This window comes from Pantherophis guttatus, chromosome 3 (genome assembly GCF_059756535.1).
Source record: "Pantherophis guttatus breed Tessera chromosome 3, ASM5975653v1, whole genome shotgun sequence".
In the NCBI taxonomy this organism is placed as follows: Eukaryota; Metazoa; Chordata; class Lepidosauria; order Squamata; family Colubridae; genus Pantherophis; species Pantherophis guttatus.
Genome location: NC_142065.1, coordinates 41,894,269 through 41,913,262, shown reverse-complemented (window position 1 = coordinate 41,913,262; position 18,994 = coordinate 41,894,269). Strand labels below are relative to the sequence as shown.

The window sequence follows — 18,994 nt, the reverse complement described above, 5'->3', positions numbered from 1 at the left end:
CTCACAAAGTATAGCACAATGAATATTCTTCTGATTTTATTGTACTTGTAACAGAATTAGAATACTTGGAAGGTTGATGATCAGTAACACCCTCCACCATCCTTCCCCCACAACCTCCCCCCCAAAACAACATTATCTGGCGTCAAGATCCTTCTGTAACACAGAATGAATGAACAATGAATTGAAAAGCAAATGCTGACCAAAAGTCAGGGTGAAAACCAAAGGGAAGAGCAAGAAAGTAGTGATTGGATGGAATTGATGAATTCCTTAGAAAGAGAAAACAATAAAGAATAAAAGGAAATATATAAGTGGTGTAAAAATACAGTGGAATCAAGGATGCTCAGTTTATTATAGTTTTTGATATTTTTATTGTTAATAATTATAATGATTTTACATATTTGATTGTTTTAACTAGGGAGCCCTGAGTCACTTGTTTTGTGAGATGATCAACTATATAAATTAGATAAATAAATAAATAAATAAATAAATAAATAAATAAATAAATAAATAAATAAAATATACTAAAAAAAGTAATGTGAAAGCTGGAGGAATACTTCAATCCATGCATATAGGAATGCAACATTAACCATCACCACCACCAACCATCCCAAAATCTCACTGTTCTGACTGTGCTTTCAAAAAGGTAATGATCAAGCTCACCTTTTGGTGAATCATATTAGAGATTATAGGGAATGATGTAAAGACAGCACTTATCTCATCAAATTCTAGCTTCTAATGCATGAAGGAAACTGTTTTCATTACTTTTCCAACAGCAATCGTGCAGACAATTATCCAGGGGAGGAATGTGCTCTATTTCCCCCTCTTCACGAACCACAGTATTTGGTTACTGTGGGTAACTGAGAGTAATATACTTCATAAATTATTGACATTAGAGAGATTAATTCTGTACAAATAATTTGCAACATTTGGAGTGTATATTAAACAAAGTATGTCAGCTGGATATAAGGAGCTATGATTATAAGGAGGAAGCAATTACTTGAATAACCCCCTCTAGAAAGTCTGCAGGGTTGCCCGGCTGACATCAGTGACACTTCCAGTAGAATATCACAGTTACTAAATTAGCTGTAATATCACATGACAGTTTGGAAATGATTATCTTTGTCAGTGCTTACTCTGGCTGCCAGTTTCTATCACTGTGTCATTATCTCCACTGCAGACATAAATCCGTAGACAAGACATATCTGGGTTTAATTTAAAATCTATTTATAAAAACAACAGTTGCCCAGAAACCCTATATATCTTATGGATTTGGATAAAGGGGACTCTTTTTAAGTCTCTGTTCCATAGTTCAGTGTTTTTCTTTTTTTATGAAGCTGAAATTATGTTATGCTATAAAATGAAATTACAAATTATAAAATTATGAAATGTCAGGTTAGGTCTACTTGTAATACTAGAATCAATTATTTTCTTAGACTCTTATTACAGATTCCTTCCTTTTCTGAAGTTGAAATTATGCTATCGGACAATAATACGTAGAGTATGCTTAGCTGTAATAGTAGAATCAATTATTTTTGCTCTTGGTTATTAAAGCACACTATATTGTACATGCAAATATACACTATGCTCTGGCCTATGGATTGGTGAAACACATACAGATGCAATATATTGTATAATTAATTTCATAAAAAGAAAAATGTAGGACAAATAGAAACACACTGCCAAATTAAAAACAAAACAAAACATGACGTAACTCGGATCCCAAAGGTGCTTTTTTTAGGAAGCAATTGAACTTTCTTGTTTTTTCTTTGAAGACGTTTCACTTCTCACCCAAGAAGCTTCTTCAGCATTCCCCACTATCTTGTCAGAGCTGAAGAAGCTTCTAGGATGAAAAGTGAAACATCTTCAAATAAAAAAACAAGAAGAAAGTCTAGTTGCCTCCTAAAAAAGCACCTTTGGGACAACCAGGACATTGGGGGACTGAGAATCTCTACAGACTTTAAGGTAACTCAGGGTTACTCAAGTATGTTCAATACTATTTTTGAGACATGCTCAAGTAGCATAGGCAGAACAAGAAGATAAAACAAAAAACTCCAAAACACTAACAATCATTATTTTATCTATGATCAAAAATCAGGGGGAAGGTGGAATTGTATATTATCTGGAACTCTGAAAAGTAGACTAATTATTCCTTTGCCCATGGACCATTTCTGTGATTTAAGTGCCTCTCTCCAATGCACCACCAAAGGATCTTAATAATGTTTTTACATCCTGTATTCAATAATTCCATCTTTGGATGGGTGCTTTTTGGCACATTAAAACTCCTACTATCTATTTAAATTAGATGCATTTTATAAAACAAAATAGATATTGAAAGTCCACGATGGCCCAAACGTGCCAAGGCTTCTTTATTTTATGCTACTTTAGAGTTTCTTTATTTTGGCAGCTTTCAGATGTATGATTGAAGAATTTTGGGAGTTGGAGTTCACACATCTGAAAGCTGCCAAGATTGAAAAACACTGGAGTATAAAGATGAATTCACTATACAACCTAATCCTATTTCCTGTTTCTTGATATAGTCAGTTCAATTTACCAGAGCATGCTCTTCCTTATGATTGATTTTTAATGCTTTAATAAATATTCTTTATAAAAATTTTTGATGGGAGGAAGAATCTTGTTTGTCTTACACAGGTATAATCATTACATGTTTTTAACAGGGTATTCCATAGACTTGTCTGCATGCATATTCTTTTTTATTGCTTTTGTTTAAAAAAATAAAAACACACGATCAGATTGCACTCTCTTCTGGTGAGAAACAGGAAGTGCAGTTGATATATTTAAACAGTTTTAGGTCTTAATTTGCTTCAAATGCTTTCTGCCTGTCCTTTAGCCACCAGGGGTTCTGCTTTGCCACCAGATGATAATATTTCAATTTAAGATATAAGGAATGTTCAATAAAGAGCATTGGCCTTCCCATTTTTCAATATTACCAGCCAGTGGGAAATGATACTCTAATCATAATGTTGCTATCTGGCAGACAGTTTTGATCAACTGTTAAATTCACAGCTTTAGCCATTGGTCAAGGAGCAGTATTTCCTGCTTTACCAGCAAATCACCTCTCCATATCATATCAGGTTTGTAGTTAATCCATGAAATAGCAGAAGTGATATTAGCTTTTCCTCCCTCCAAAGTGCAAGTTATACTTTACCCAAGTGCAAAATGCAAATTATACTTTATCCAATTTCAATTTGAATTTATTTGAATTGTTGCATACAAATTATATAGGTGGCTTGGGGTGAAGACACTTATGATGCGGAAGGTTGAGAGTTCAATCCTAGATAGTGGCAGATATTTCTCTCCTAGGGTGCAAAGCAAAAATATCTGCTGCAAACTCCATGTAGCATCAGGAAGGGCATCCAGCCAGTAAATGCTCAGCTCCATTCAGTCACCCTGACTCTATCCTGAATTAAGGGATTACAGGATCTTAAAAAGAGGGTTTTTTATTGTATACAAATTGTTGTAAACTAGTTATAAAATATTATTTGTAAATAGCAATTGTAAAAAAAATTAGCAATGCATTGTCATTTGCATTATTTTTCTATGGGGATGGGAGTTATACAAAGAATAAGAAAGTCAAAGGTATTTCTATTCTAGAAACAAATACAGGAAGAAAAATAATGGATAGAAATGGAGCCACCAATATCATTGTAAAAATAACGGATAGAAATGGAGCCACCAATTGAATATCATTGTAATTGTGTATATATATATATATGTGTGTGTGTGTGTGTGTATACACTTTTCTTTTCGTAGGCCTTTATGTATATTTCTCTTTAGCCAGGTTCTTCCTACGTAAACCAAGATTTTTATGCAGCCCTAATTCAGTGAAATCCCAATCTATTGAGTGATGTGGATTATTAAATCATCTGCAGCCATTTCTTTTGCCTGAATGAATTCTCTACTTAAGTCCAATTTTGAAACGCGATAGTAGAGGAGATAAAGGAAAATGTGCAGCCACATGTTCACAGTGGGGCAATAGGACTGGGTGTTTTGTTAATATGATTAGGGATTTTCTGTCTTCACTGTGAGTTGTGTTGGGGGGGGTGCACTGAGGGAGCTCAACCAATCTCATTGCACCTATGTTGTGCACCGACAATAAAGATTTGAATTGGTCAATTACAGGTGACCTCAAAAAGCAGTACAGTACAATAACAGAGTTGGAAGGGACCTTGGAGGTCATCTAGTCCAACCCCGTTCACACACCTGTACTAGGGATTCGAACCGCCAAACTGCCGACCTTTGTGATCGACAAGTTCAACTTTAGCCACTGAGCCACCTAGCAATTCCGGCTCAATGATAGACCAAGTAATCCCAGCAGGGCAAATTAAACCGAGAATTTAAAAGAAAAAAAGCCCAGAAGATGGCATTGATATAATAAAACACTTGTATATGGTTGCCCAGTAACCACCGGCTTATCTATGGAATCCCTGGGAATCGAGGCCAGCTGGAAGGAGACTTGATCTTTATGTTTACTTGTGTCAGAATGGCTTCATTAGTCATTGCGGTGGAACATCAGTTTCGCGCCTCATGAGCACCGCAATTTCTAATTCGATGCCGCCCCCCCCTCCCCCCGCGGTTCATCTCACAGTCCGGCCTTGGTTAAGCCCCACCCCCCTCGCTGAGCTCTCATTCGATGCCCCACTTCCAAAGGCACTTTCAACCACCCCTTTCTTTTCCCCCCTTAATGGTTTCACCCTCCTTGAGTGGGCCAATCATTTCCAACCCCCCCCCCCCGCGTTTTTCTCAGTTTCTCTTTGGAGCTTTCAAAGTGAACGCTTTTCGTCTCTCCTGTTCGGTGGGCGCGCGCGCGTCTTACAGTAGCCTAGCGACGACTCGCGTCTTTAGTATTTCCAACGCAGCCTTGATTTCTCGCGAGAAGTTGAACGGCTCTCTGTCCAAGATGGATGCGCAGGATGCGGTTCCTTCGATGGCGGAGTCCTGGATGCGTACTCGGGATGTCCTTCTCCCGGAAGGGCCTGAAGATTTCGGATCGCTGCTTCTTTCAGCTCCGGTTCTGGAAGGGTTGAAAGCGGCGGGCTTTATAAGGCCTTCTCCGGTGCAGCTCAAAGCTATTCCGCTAGGCCGTTGCGGTTTAGGTGAGGGGCGGGGGGGGGACCTGCAGAAATAGGGCTGTAGCGAGGGGCGGCCTCGGGCTACAGAGGTGCTGCGTGGTGGGTCCGTATTCCGCCGTCCGTTGGTGTGATAGAAAATATTTGGGAAATGTGAGAAGTTTTGGAAGAGATCCGCGCGTCTTTTTGCAGGCTGCATCAAGAAAGCCTCTCGCTTTGACCCAAAGGTGCTTTTTTTCAGGAGGCAACTGGACTTTCTTGTTTTTCTTTGAAGACGTTTCGCTTCTTTTCCAAGAAGCTTCTTCAGCTCTGACTGGCTGGTGGGGAATGGAAGGAGGTATAAATTTATATTTATACAATTTATATACATGTATAAATTCTTCCTTTCCATTCCATTGAAGGATTTATAAATTTATATAAATTATATAAATATACATTCTTCCATTCCCCACCATCCAGTCAGAGCTGAAGAAGCTGCTTGGATGAGAAACAAAACGTCTTCAAAGAAAAACAAAGTCCAGTTGCCTCCTGAAAAAGCACCTTTGGGACAACCATGACCTGGATGACTTGAGAATCTCCATAGACTTTACTTATCACTTTAAGAATAAGGAATTAAATGCAGCGTAATGGTTTTCTTGTGTTTCTGCTAATGAGTTACACTTCCAAATGAGTTCAAGAGAAAGTAATACCTCTGATGGGCTTCAGAGATCCCAGTGTAGTTAGCGATACAGGTATGCCTTGGCTTACGACCACAATTGAGGCCAAACTTTTCATTGCGAGACAGTTGTTAAGTAAGTTTTTCCCCATTGTATGACCTGTCTTGCCAAGTGAATCACTGCAGTTGTTAAGTTAGTAACAAGGTTGTTAAGTGCACTTGGTTTTGATTTTATTTGTCAGATGGTTGCAAAAAGTGCTCATGTGACTCCTGGACACTGCAACCATCTAAATACATGCCAATTGCCAATTGTCTGAATTTTGATCACATGACTATGGGGATGCTGCAACAGTCGTACCTGTGAAAAATGGTCATAAAACAGTCTTAAAAAACTTTTTTTCAGTGCTGTTTTAACCATGAATGGTTACTAAATGAAGGTTGTAAGTCGACTACTTGTATGTGACAAAAAGATTAGTTGGACTTATTAAAGAAAACTGATACAGTTTAAGCTTTCAAGGAATCTTAGCTGTACTCTCAGGCTCAAATACTGATGGAGCAGTGTCCTAATTTATATACAGTAACATTTTTGTTTGGACTTTCAAAAGTTGATGCTTTCTGACATGTACTTTTCTTTGTCTTTTAGATCTTATTGTGCAGGCAAAATCAGGCACAGGTAAAACCTGTGTGTTTTCTACTATTGCACTTGACTCGCTTATCTTGGAAAACTCAGTAACTCAGGTAAGGGCAATAGTGTTTAAATTTGGACAGTGTGCATGCTGCTGTTCAGAAGTATATTTGTAATATCTGTATTTGTCTCTAAAATTCCTGACTTGAGTCTGCTTCTAACTGACTATGTAAGTGCAGTTAATTGAATCAAGTACTGATTATCTGACCTCTTCTAATTTGAGAATTATGATTCTAGATTGATTGTGTTTGGGGTGAGTTGTTCTTGGATGATCTCAAAAACCTAGATGGACCAAAATTTTAGAACAATTGGCTAGATTGGGAAGTAGAAGAAATGTTAAAAAGAAGACAATGCTAAATAACTTCTGTGTTGCCAAGAAAGCTATGTGGATAAATCCATGGAATCATCAGAGGGTTGACCTTGATGTGATGTAGAGGATACTTTGCTTTTAGTTTTATTTTTTCCAAGCATTTAATTATATTTATTGGCTGGTCTGAGAAGAGTAGATAATTTCAACTTCAGTTGATTTTCCACTGTCTATTATAGAATTAATATTTGTTTCAGATTTTAGTCTTGGCACCTACCCGAGAGATTGCTGTGCAGATACATGCAGTAATTACAACTATTGGGATCAAAATGGAAGGTTTGGAATGTCATGTCTTCATTGGAGGAACTCCTGTAAATCAAGATAAAATGAGACTTAAAAAGTGTCACATAGCTGTAGGCTCCCCTGGTAAGGAAACATTGCATCTGAGATGTTTTAATCCCATTATTTCATGTGCTGGATAACTAGCAGATGTTATCTGTGTGAAATTAAATTGTTTTTTTAATATTCACATATTGTAGAAAACAATAATTAGATTAAAAAAATAATTAGGGTGACCTAATATGATGTTTTCTTGGACTAGTACACACAATTTCAATTCCATTCTTCAACAGTGGAAGGTTGTTATGCAAGTTAGTTGCTATCACTTGTCCTTATTTTGGGGAAAACTTGGAGAAGGAATGTAATATATGTTGTGTTGAATATCTGGTGAAAAATTGATACATAAGCCTAGTAAAGGAGTGAATAAAAATATTGTAGACATTCTGGAGACAGTACAGCTAGTTCTTGTTTAGCAACTGACTTGTTTAGTGACAGTTCCCTACTATAGTTGTGATGAAAACGTAACTTTATGATCAATCCTCACATTTACAACCTTCACATATGTATAAAGAAAAGCTGAAGTGAGATCATAAGCACAGTTGTAGTTAGTGAACACTTCACTTAATAACCAAGTTGCTAGTCCAAATTGTGGCTGTTAAACAAGGACTTTCTATGTATATATTTCATTGATCTGTATAGATTTACATGATAGTGCCTCTTATCTTCCTTATTGCTTTTTTCCCCTCAAGGTCGCATTAAACAACTTATAGATCTGGACTATTTGAATACATCCAGCATTCGTCTTTTCATTCTTGATGAAGCAGACAAGCTTCTGGAAGAAGGCAGCTTCCAGGAACAAGTAAAGTAAGTATAATTAGTTACATAATTTCTTTTTTTCATGTGTAAGGTTTGCAAAAATATAATGGTCTGAGAAATTCGTGAATAGGCTTGGAACAAATGTGGGAATACAATCCTGGAAATGCAGACGTTCAATAAAGAAATAGGGATTTCTTTATTGAATTTTCAATATTTGTAAAAAAAAATAATTGTAATGATGCCTAAAAAAAATAATTCTGCGTAGTTAACAAAGAAACATAAGACCTTTCAGATGTAAAAAGAATTAGAATCATATATCTCTTGAGACAGTATATTCCACAATGTGGGAGCCATTATGAAATAAACTTGCCTTTTATTTCACAGTCCTCTTATCTCACATTGAGGTGTTTTTTTAGTTCCTGGACATAATAACACCCTGTTAGAAAGATAGCCAATGATATAAATAATTTTATATAATGTACGCTTGGGGTTATTGTCTTTCTGAGGATCTGGTGCCAAAGTTTAAGAATATGAATGACCACCTTTATCAATACTACCTCTAAGCACATTATCTTGGGAGCCTTTGTCTTGCTTACCATGATTGGTAAAATTTAGGTGCATTAGAGTCATTCCTTTTTTAAAAAAAATCTTAGTACTTGTTGGTCCACTTTAGTATTTTGTTCTTAAGATCTTTACTTGAATCAGCAAAGCACATCATAATAGCGTCTGATGTGAAGCTATTTTATGTTTACTATTATCATAATTTTTGTTTGGTGCACTGGCTATCCATATAATTATCCATATGAATGATCCACATTCTATGGATCATCTATACAATACGGCTTATTGGTATTTTAAGCAATTGAAATTAATGTGTATATGTATCCGTGTGCCCCCCTCCCCGTTAATTGGTCCAAAATATTTATTGTGAACAGTGTTTTCTTTTTTTCCACATCTTAGTTGGATTTATTCTTCTCTACCAGCCAATAAGCAGATGTTGGCAGTTTCAGCCACCTATCCTGAATCCTTAGCTAATACTTTGGCTAAATACATGAGAGAACCCACTTTTGTGAAGCTGAATTCTACTGACCCAAGTCTCCTTGGTAAATGAGTTTTTTTTAAATTTTTGTACAGATATCCAGTATTTATGGAATTTATGATATGTTCTGTGCAGCTGTTTTATGTAACACTGCAACCACATACTATGGTGCAAATATATTTATTGTTAAATGTGTATCCTTCTCAAGGCATTTTTGATTTTTCATATGATATATAAACCTATTCTGTTTTGGTTAGGATTGAAGCAGTACTACAAAGTTGTGAATTCTTACCCATTACCTCATAAGACCTTTGAGGAGAAGGCTGAGCATTTACAGGAGCTCTTCAGGAAAATACCGTTCAACCAGGCCTTGGTTTTCTCAAATCTACATAGCCGGTATTCTGAATTTTGTTTTGTTTTTAAATCTGGAAAAGTTCAAACAAAAATTTGGGGAGGTTGGTAGTCATGTGCATTAAGTGAATGTCAAATACATATAATGTTGAGATAAAAGAAAAGAATTAGAATTTTGCTTAAAAAAATGTTTGGAAGAAGTGTTTTGGCTCTCATCCATGCACAATGTCCCTCTTATTTATTAAAGCAACCCACATTTTTTCAGACCTGTTTCAATAAGTAGCATAGAGATTGTGTGGTGAAAGCATGCCTTCCAATCATTTTCAAAGAATCCATAGTCCCAGCAAGTATATAGTTAAGACTGCTTAGCCCATTAATTTATAGAGATGTTTGATCATTAAAAGCTAAGCACATTGCATAAGACTCAATATTCTTTTTTTTTAAAGAATCCACCTCCTTTTAATGAATTAAAAAAATCAAGACTTTATTATTAATTATTACTAATAGAGAAGATTAAGCTATGAGAGGAAAAATGTTCACAGTGTTATATCTTCATAAAAAGCAGTAGCCTCTTTGTTTCTGCCACATAATCTTATAAGGCAGTTTAAATAACTGGCAAAGAAAACTATTACGAAGAGGAAACAATACATACATTTATATATAGAAGTCTCTTTCTGAAGTTTTATTTTTCTGCCTTAAAGAGCTCAACACTTGGCTGATTTATTGTCATCTAAAGGTTTTCCTGCTGAATGTATTTCAGGTAAGCTTGTAGATTTGTTGTTATTTTGTTGAATATTGTGTACACAAAAATTGTTATTTTTAAAGGTATATGCATGGAAATTCAGTAAGTTCTCCTTATTTCTTTAAGTGGGATTGAATTATATTGTACTGTTAATGTAGTTTTCTATTTGTAATATCATTTGCCTTCTTGTGCTCCTCCCACTATTCCTGGAATGTTTGTTCCTGAAATGGGTGCAGATTTGAGCATGTGCAAAGTGTTGAACGGAACCCAGTGACTGGAAATTCCATTGTGAAATAGAAATCTACTGGTTAAGGCATCATTGCTAGAAACTGGCAGATTGTGAGCCTTAGTCCCATCTCAGGCAGAAAACCAGCTAGGTGACCATGGCCCTCTTCTAACAAATTTGTATATTCTTACCAGGTTCATTTCTAAGGTATACTTTAAATGTTATAAATTAAATTCTGTTCTCAGGATTCTTGCCAAAAAGTTCTAACCTGACAGTTAAGTATAAATTTATTTAAATTTGCTGATGAATAACATGTTACTGCTTTCTTCAAGTTTGAGGTTAGCCAGTTTTCTTAAGAATTCAGCTAGTAGAGTTCATATATTTCCTTCACTTTTCTTTTTCATATTTATTTATCTTTGTTTTTCTAGGCAGTATGAATCAGAACCAGCGACTTGATGCCATGGCTAAGCTGAAGCAGTTTCATTGCAGAGTGTTAATTTCGACAGATTTGGTTAGTTCTCCTAATTCGTTTTATACAACTAATAAAAATACAAGACTAACTCAAGGGATCTAGAAATGTTAACCATAGCTAACATATTGTTTTTTAACAGTAGACCACCATTGTATAAATATTTCCTATCTGAAGCTTTGCTATTTATTCCTATTTATTTGCATTTTATTATACCATTGTTGCAGTGTTTGCAGCAAGAGAAAGATACAATACAAACTTTAGATTTATTTATTTATTAGTCATATTTCTATGCCGCCCACTCTCCGAGGACTCTGGGCGGCTTACACCAAAGACATATTGTCCCCAATAATCTGGGTCCTCATTTTACCCACCTCGGAAGGATGGAAGGCTGAGTCAACCTTGAGCCGGTGAGATTTGATCCGCTGATCTGCTGAACTAGCAGTCAGCTGAAGTAGCTGCAGTACTGCACTCTAACCACTGCGCCACCTCGGCTCTTATAGAATTTAATTCTATTTTATAATACATGTATTAATTCATAAAGCATTGAATATTTTAATTGAATATTTCTGAATATAATTGATTTTTTTCTGGATTGTGCCTGCTGTCCTCAGTGGAATTTTTCCAAGCATATGCTTTTATAGAGAGTAGGCTATTGTATTAAGGAAACTCTTTTTGAACTCGAGCACTTGCATTTGACCCAAGCCATTAAGAATCTGCAGTGTTTTTCCTTTATGGATTTCTAACAAGGGAAAGGAATACGAAGACAACTTCTTTAATTTGTTTGGCTTAGCTTCTACTCACAAACACTTTGCTGTTTCTTTTCTTTCAGACTTCCCGTGGAATTGATGCTGAGAAGGTGAATCTGGTTGTTAACTTAGATGTGCCTTTGGATTGGGAAACATATATGCATCGGATTGGTAGAGCTGGACGCTTTGGTAAACACTCTCTACCACTCTACTATTTTGTAGAAGCAACATGGACCAACGGTTTTGTCCCAACTGTTCCTAATCTCTGCTTTATTGTAGGAACTTTAGGATTAGCTGTGACATATTGCTGTCGTGGAGAGGAAGAAAATATGATGATGAAAATTGCACAAAAATGTAATCTTCAGCTTCTTTCTTTACCAGGTAAGAATGACTCCTGTACATGATCATAATTTAATGAATTTAAGTGCCTTTGAAAATGGTGTCCCAGAGATGATCCCATTTAGACAATAATTGTGTACTATTGTATTGTTAATTGTGCATTCATAGTCTTACTCAGAATTCTAATATTTAATGAAAGTGACACATTTCACATGATGAAGAACTTCAGTGCATATTGCAAATAATTAAATGTGAATATTTCTTATCATGAACACTGAAAATTTTGCATTGGTGCTAGGGAAACAGTTCACTTTAACTAATAAAAGTGTGTTTGGAAATGATTTAAAACAAGGTAGAGAGAAATTTTAAGTTACCTTTAGCAGCTAACTGCTAAACAAGCTAACAAGAATATTTTCTTATATCAGAAGAAAAGATATCCAAATTCATTAGCCTGCACTTTGAGATATCATTGTATTTGTTCTATAGCACTGTGTACAATCATTTAGTTTCTGGCAATGCTTTTGTTTATCTTCCCTCCTTTTAAAATGAATACTTGTAACAATTAAAAATCTATCTCCATGTCTTGTATTTAAAACATACGTCATTTAAGTTTTGTGTTTCCAGATCCTGATTTTTTCCTTTTAAGATAGTGCAATCTGAAAAATAAAAACATAGATTTTAAATAATTTAAGCATTGAAATTATGGTATGTTATCATCTGATTCAGTCACCCATGGCTGATTTTGTTTTTCTTTTCCTTGAAGAAACTTTGCCACCAGAGCTGCTGGAACATTTTGAAGGAGGGCATGTAGAAGTCACTGCTGTCCCATATCCCAATGCATCTCCTCATTCATGTCTGTTGCCAACTAAAAGGCCAGAAGGGACAAGGCAACCCCCAATAATAAGTGCTAGCACAGAGATGATTGTTTGTGACAGTTCTCCAGTAGCCAAGCCAAAACAAGTTTTCAAACAAAAGAAGCTTCTTAAAAATAGAACAGAGCATGCTAAAACAACAATGAATAGAAATAAACATGATAATATCCCACTGGAAAAACACCAAGTGGAATCTGATAGTGAAATTGCTGTGCACAATAACGAACAGGTGGACAAAGAAAGTTTAAAGAACATGCTTCCTAAAATCCCTTGCCTGTCTTCTTTTAAGAACCAGGATTCTGTCTGCTTATGGAGCATGGTTGATTTTATTGAGGATTATGAATATTTCATTAAGGAAGGATTGGAGAGAGATGTAGAGATTATAAGAACTTACGTAAATCCCAGAAACCAAGATAAACAGTTACATTCTTTAGATTTAGTAGGAATGGAATCCAGTAAATACGTGGAAGCAACAACTGGGACATTGGCTGCGGAATCTGATGATAATGATAGTTCTTGTAGTTCTGAATCATCCATATGTAGCCAAGAGAATCAATCTTGCATCAAGACCTCTTCAGATATGCAGCAAAGAGATAATAGTATACTGTCAACCGACCAGACACATCCTCAGCAATTCAGTCCTGTCCTTAAACAAAAGCAAGACACTTTTCTGGTCCAAAAGAAGATGAAAGGGAATGTGAAACAAAGTAAACAGATCAAGCGTGACCACTATCACTCCATTCACCCCATCAAGACTGAATTTATAGAAGAGGCATCCCAAAGCAAAAGTGCTCCTTTTCCTCACAATGAAAATTTAAATCCTGATGAATATTGGAGAGGATATTACCGGGCATGGCGGAAGCATTATATTGAAGCTTCTCGTTTATACTACCAAAAATACCAGAGACCATTAAACATGCTGACTGCATATCATGCCAATGCAATCTACCTGGAAGAGTTGTTAAAGAAAGATAGATAATATTAAAAGTAGTATGTTTCTTGTCATACTAAATGATTCTTTATGTTTAGGTATCTTAAGTGTACTCTTATGTAATATTCATTTGATACGTTTTATTTTGTATGCATTTCAATCAAACCATTTTGCTAATAAACTGGACAAGAAATAATGTCATTTTGTGAGTAGCTATTGCCATGTTGTCTTTATGTATTAGAATCAACCTCTGGAATGGTATGTGGAGAAGACCTTGGGAGACTGAGCAAAAAGTTGCTACCCAAGGGAACAGTCATTAAAAAAAAAGGCATAGTGTGCAACTAGTGGTGGGCCAAGAGACTCAGAAGAGAGCCTCCCTATTTTCTCAAACTGTAAAGGAAAAGGGGGTGGGGAGAATTGTGCTTTCAGACTTGGAAGATTGACGTCAGCCTGATGGGGCAAGCCAGATAAGAATCAGAACCAGATGAGCTAATTGTACTTTATTGTAAAGCTACAGACAGAATCTTACAAAATCTGAAAGTACAATTCTCGTAAGAATTAAGGTAGGAACACCTCTACATTAAATTCAAGTTACCAAACCAACGCTGGTTTGACATGTAATGTAGAACAGCATGTTATATGGTTAGGAATTTGGCAAAGAGCAAAATATAATTGTGTCCCATGGGTAATTATGGAAATGCTTAGGAAGCAAAGGGAATATAAACTGCTAAAGCACAAGACATGATATACAACTCCTTGGCATTCTCCTCATTGCCATATACTTTTTTTTTAAAAAAAATAAACTATTACAATCTTGAAAACAATAAAAACTAACTTAGAATAAAGAACAGTTAAAAATGCAGAAATCAAAGAAAAGATGATAAGTGAGTTCCCATTTTTTTGCAACATTTATCAGTATAAATATAATTAACCTCTTAAGGGTTAGAACATTGCTTACATTTTTCTATAATTATTTTCCTCCTAAGCATCAAAACTATAATAACTTCATTTTTATTCTGTTTCTAAAGATACAACATTATTCTGGAAGCTGATAAATGGGTAAAGATAAGAACATCTTAGAAACGAGTGTTCAGAGAGGAATTTGAGAACCATTGTAGATTGTTTGCTTCTCATCCTACTCCAGTTAATTCTCCAATTAATCTAAAACTTGTGTGACACTATATTCTATATTATCTCTTTAAAAGAAATTGAGCCCCTGGAGAACACCATATTGCTGGTGATTTATTAAAAGCTAATATCTAGTGGAAGTCTATTTTGGTTAAACGCTTTAATAACATTAATTTCTATGGTCAACTTTCCCAGGATTGGAATACAAGTATAGTGATCCAAATATACAAGGAAGGTGATTGTAGCCATCCAGAAAACTATAGATTGATTAGTCCGATTTCACATTACAGCTAAAATTTATGCAAAACATCTGATTAATAAATTAGAGAACTGGGTCATCAATAATAGCTTGCAGAGGAACAGGAAGGGCTTGGAGCAGAAATTCCAACAATTGATCATGGTTTTGTATTGGCTTATGTGATAAGTGTGTAAAACAGGCCCATAGGAACTACTGCCTTTGTGAATTTTCATGAACTTTTTGATTATATTGATAGAAGCAAATTATTGATTAAGCTAGATCAGCTGAATTTGAATAAAATGTTATTAATTTTGATCATGGTTTTATATAGAAATATTCAAATTCAGGTTAGGTTCACCCTGGTAGGGCACCTGACAGATATCAAGGCTTTGAAGGGGATAAAATGAAGGGTGGTGGTGTTTACACCTTTACTTTTTAATGTATTTATTAATCTTGTACTTATAGTTACAGTTCAAGTTAGAAATGCTTATTCTTGGATGCCTGCCTCTTAAACAGACCATTTTTTTGTAGTTTTCTTTAAAATTGTAGATACAATCACTCTGCTTTTCCAAAAAATGTACAAGATGGTTTGAGACATATTTCTATCCTGCAAAATTTTTCATTATTTGAAAAATATTTTGATTGGTCATAAAGTTCCATAGACCAGAATGCTCTTTTTCTTCTCCTTAGTTTCCCCAATTTGTTATTAAATGTTTATAAGAAAATAGCAGGGGCAACAGAACAAAGCCTAGTTGGCTAGGACAAATATGAAGGTTTAGTCTAGACTTTATAATGTCCTTAAATCATTTAAAGGATTTTAGAAAGCATTCTTTTCAGATAATAGCTCCTTTGCATGATCTAGACTTCGACAAAACATTTAAGATCCCTCTCATTACTGTGTTCAATAGGTGGTGCTATTGACATTCTGCTTATATGCAGTCCTGTTCATTTTGTTGCTGAAAACCATATGAAATATAAATTTCTGTTTTTAAAAAACACCCATACATTAATATCTTTAATTTATTTTATCCTATTTGCCAATACAATACTTGTATTGATATCTCCAATTTTACTTTTAAAGAAGTTACACATTGATTTAACCTGAGCTAATGTGTGATTCAAGTTCATTCGGTGAACTTTTAGCAGATCCAGTCACTCTGCTACATGAGCCCTAATTTTCAAAATATTATTAATGATGAAACAACATTTTTTCTGGTGTGTGTTGTCTTACACATAAATGTGTTTTCTAGTGTGTGTTGTCCTACACATAAGCAAAAACTTTAATCAGAAGTGAAATTATCAATTGGCCCCAAAACTAATTTCCCTGCTTTGTTTCAGTTGTTTTATATCCTATCTAGCATCTCATAATTGAAACTCAGTTGGGTAGATGTATAACAGCCAGTTTGGTGTCGTGGTTAAAGAAACAGGCTAGAAAACAGGAGACTTGAGTTCTAATGCCACCTTATGCCCAAAGCCAGTTGGGTGACCTTGGGCCAATTACTCTCTTTCAGCCCTAAGAAGCAGACAACAGCAAACCATTTTCTTTCCAAGAAAATCCCAAGCACTAATTCAGGAAGTTGCCAGGAGTGATTGCTGACTCAAAGGTGCAAAAAATAAATTCTAGTATTCTACTACCCAGAGAATCTTGGCTCCTTATTGCTTATCAACCTGTGTATAATCTGAAACGTTGCTATACTCTTCTTTTTCTTTTAGTCAGTACAATTAATTGTTATGTTAGAACTCATATTTTTGCATGATTTTCCTTTGTGCCAGGGCCTGATTATCTGCTGTGTATTATTTTACATGTACAGAAGTAATCATGTCATTCAAATGAATAACTTTTGTCATGATTATCTATGTGCAGGGAGTACCATACTTACTGAGCATTGTGGTGCCTGCTGCTGTTTTATTCTAATATTTACGATGGGTAAATGTTTTTCTAGGTTTTTGCATCCCTCACCAGACAAGGTTTTGCATGGGGGATTTTTTAAATTCCTTTTCACCTTTTCCAGTATTGTAGTCTTTATATGGAGTCTCCGGAGAAAGGTGGCATATAAATTGAACTAATAAATAAGTGGATAATTCTAAACATGCTTAACTATTGGTATGCATCTGATCCTCAGACTACATGGCACAGCCCAGAATAATAAATTTTCCAGATGGTTGCTTTTGTATAAGAGCAACATAAGCAAGCTAAGAGAAATAATTGCTGCCCAGATTGTAACAGGATATGAAAAAAAAAAGCATAAAGAGGTGTTGTTATATTTTATTTTACTGCCAAAATTCCAGACAAGAAGAAAAAGAACTCTGACCACTGCTTAAAGTTTGTTCAATATCCTCTTGAAATGTAAAGAGTAAAATGAAGCGCAGGTAAGGTGTTTCATTAGAAATCAATGCAATCCTTGAAGCATGTAACAAGTATGACCTACTGTTCAATTTCCATTATCTTTAGACTTGACTTTGCTATAGAGGACCAAATATATATTGTTTTCATCTAGCATGACAGTATTTTCAAAAGCTGCTGTGCTAATAATCAACTGGAGTGCCATTTCAACAGATCTTTAACCTAGAAGCATACTTTTTACCCTATTAACCTATAATTACTTTTACAAAATGATGCTGTCTGGTTGTAAAAATGACTTACAATGCACAAAAAGAATATGTACCAGTCCTATCTTTCTGAGTAATTAGAAATAATTCATACCTGATTCATTAGCTGTGTGGGAATCGCAAATTTCAATTTTGCCTATGTTAGGCTCTCCTTTTTTTTCCCTTGGAACTTTGAAGTTTGTATTTAACACTTCTGTTGAATATCCTTGATAGATTATGTGCTATTGAGTCAGAGTTGACTCTTGAGAGTTGAGTTGAGACCCCATAGATAAGACTTTTTTTTCTGGGCAATCTGATCCCAAGTTGGTCCTTTAGGTCTTCCAATGATGCGCCCATAATCTCTAATTGAATCCATTCACCTTAGTGAATATTCCTAGGTTGCAAATTATTAGAATATGAATATTTTTAAATTAAGGTACAAAATAAAAGCTACATGTTGTACAATGGTTAATTATTAGATATGTACTCCCCAGTGTTTTCAAAACTTTAGTTTTAGATCTAAATTTAAAAGCTGACTCCATAAAGTCATTTTGAATATAAGCTGTTGTTCTCAGAATTAAAAACAGATAGATTAGTTTTTCTGTTCTACAGTTATGAATGTAAGGTTATGTGGAGGATAAGAGTTAAAAAAATAAAATGTATTGTTGTTCTTTTCCTGCAGTGTTTTGAGTTTCAACACTATAGGAAACAGTAGACTATTTTCTACCAAAAATACAGACTTCATTTTCATTGTGGTACAACACAACAGTTGTAACCATGATATATTTCTCTTTATCAGCTTCTTCTCTCTCTTAAATATAATATTTTTTTTTGTGGGCACAGAGAAGACTGCAAGCTTATTTACAACCTTCAGGAACTGTTAAACCACACTTATATTGGGAGCTAGAGTAATGTCATTCTGATTTAAAAGTATGCCATGCTGAAGTTCATACAATTTGTGAAGAAGCAGGCACAGGTTTGTACAATGATTTGTACAGGTTTGATAAAAGATCAAGAGCTTCTCTGTAATGTTCATATTACTAGGATTAAGTCACCTAAAACACCGAATAGCATTAAATGAGGGCATGTATTACTGATAAATATATTTCATATAAAATGTTTTGAGTTTTATCGAATTCATTGCTAGAAGATGACTAGGATTGAACAAGATAGATTTATCAAAATTTATCAGCTGTAATAACTAAATGGTGCCTCTACCTACAAAATGCTATTGAATATCATTTACTGCTTTCACGTAAAATCTACAAATTTCTTGGAACAATGTAATTATCTATATTGGAAGTAAGAAATCAAACTAGATAGATTTTTGATCAAATCTGGCAAAGTTATGATTGTGATGTATCTTGGAGTAGAGTAAATGATTTAATCAAATAGATGACATCAGTTAAAAAAGTCTTCAGCAAGAATTGAA

General features: G+C 35.0%; 1 protein-coding gene across 1 annotated transcript; it reads left to right on the top strand.

Moving 5' to 3' along the window:
- Window positions 1–4,911: 4,911 nt before the first annotated feature.
- Window positions 4,912–13,817, top strand: DDX20 (DEAD-box helicase 20). Its single transcript, XM_034414304.3, has 11 exons — window positions 4,912–5,114; window positions 6,386–6,480; window positions 6,992–7,160; window positions 7,823–7,937; window positions 8,850–8,992; window positions 9,186–9,324; window positions 9,981–10,039; window positions 10,676–10,758; window positions 11,549–11,654; window positions 11,745–11,846; window positions 12,568–13,817. The coding sequence occupies exons 1-11, from the start codon at window positions 4,919–4,921 to the stop codon at window positions 13,653–13,655; spliced, it is 2,295 nt and encodes a 764-aa protein (XP_034270195.2). The 5' UTR covers window positions 4,912–4,918; the 3' UTR covers window positions 13,656–13,817.
- The last annotated feature ends 5,177 nt before the right edge of the window (window positions 13,818–18,994 follow it).

Excerpts from the sequence above, each read along its gene's own strand:
- DDX20 (XM_034414304.3), top strand. The coding sequence starts at position 4,919 with ATGGATGCGCAGGATGCGGTTCCTTCGATGGCGGAGTCCTGGATGCGT. Across the intron at positions 8,993-9,185 it reads TACTGACCCAAGTCTCCTTG|GATTGAAGCAGTACTACAAA; the intron begins GTAAATGAGTTT and ends TGTTTTGGTTAG. Across the intron at positions 9,325-9,980 it reads TTCTCAAATCTACATAGCCG|AGCTCAACACTTGGCTGATT; the intron begins GTATTCTGAATT and ends TCTGCCTTAAAG.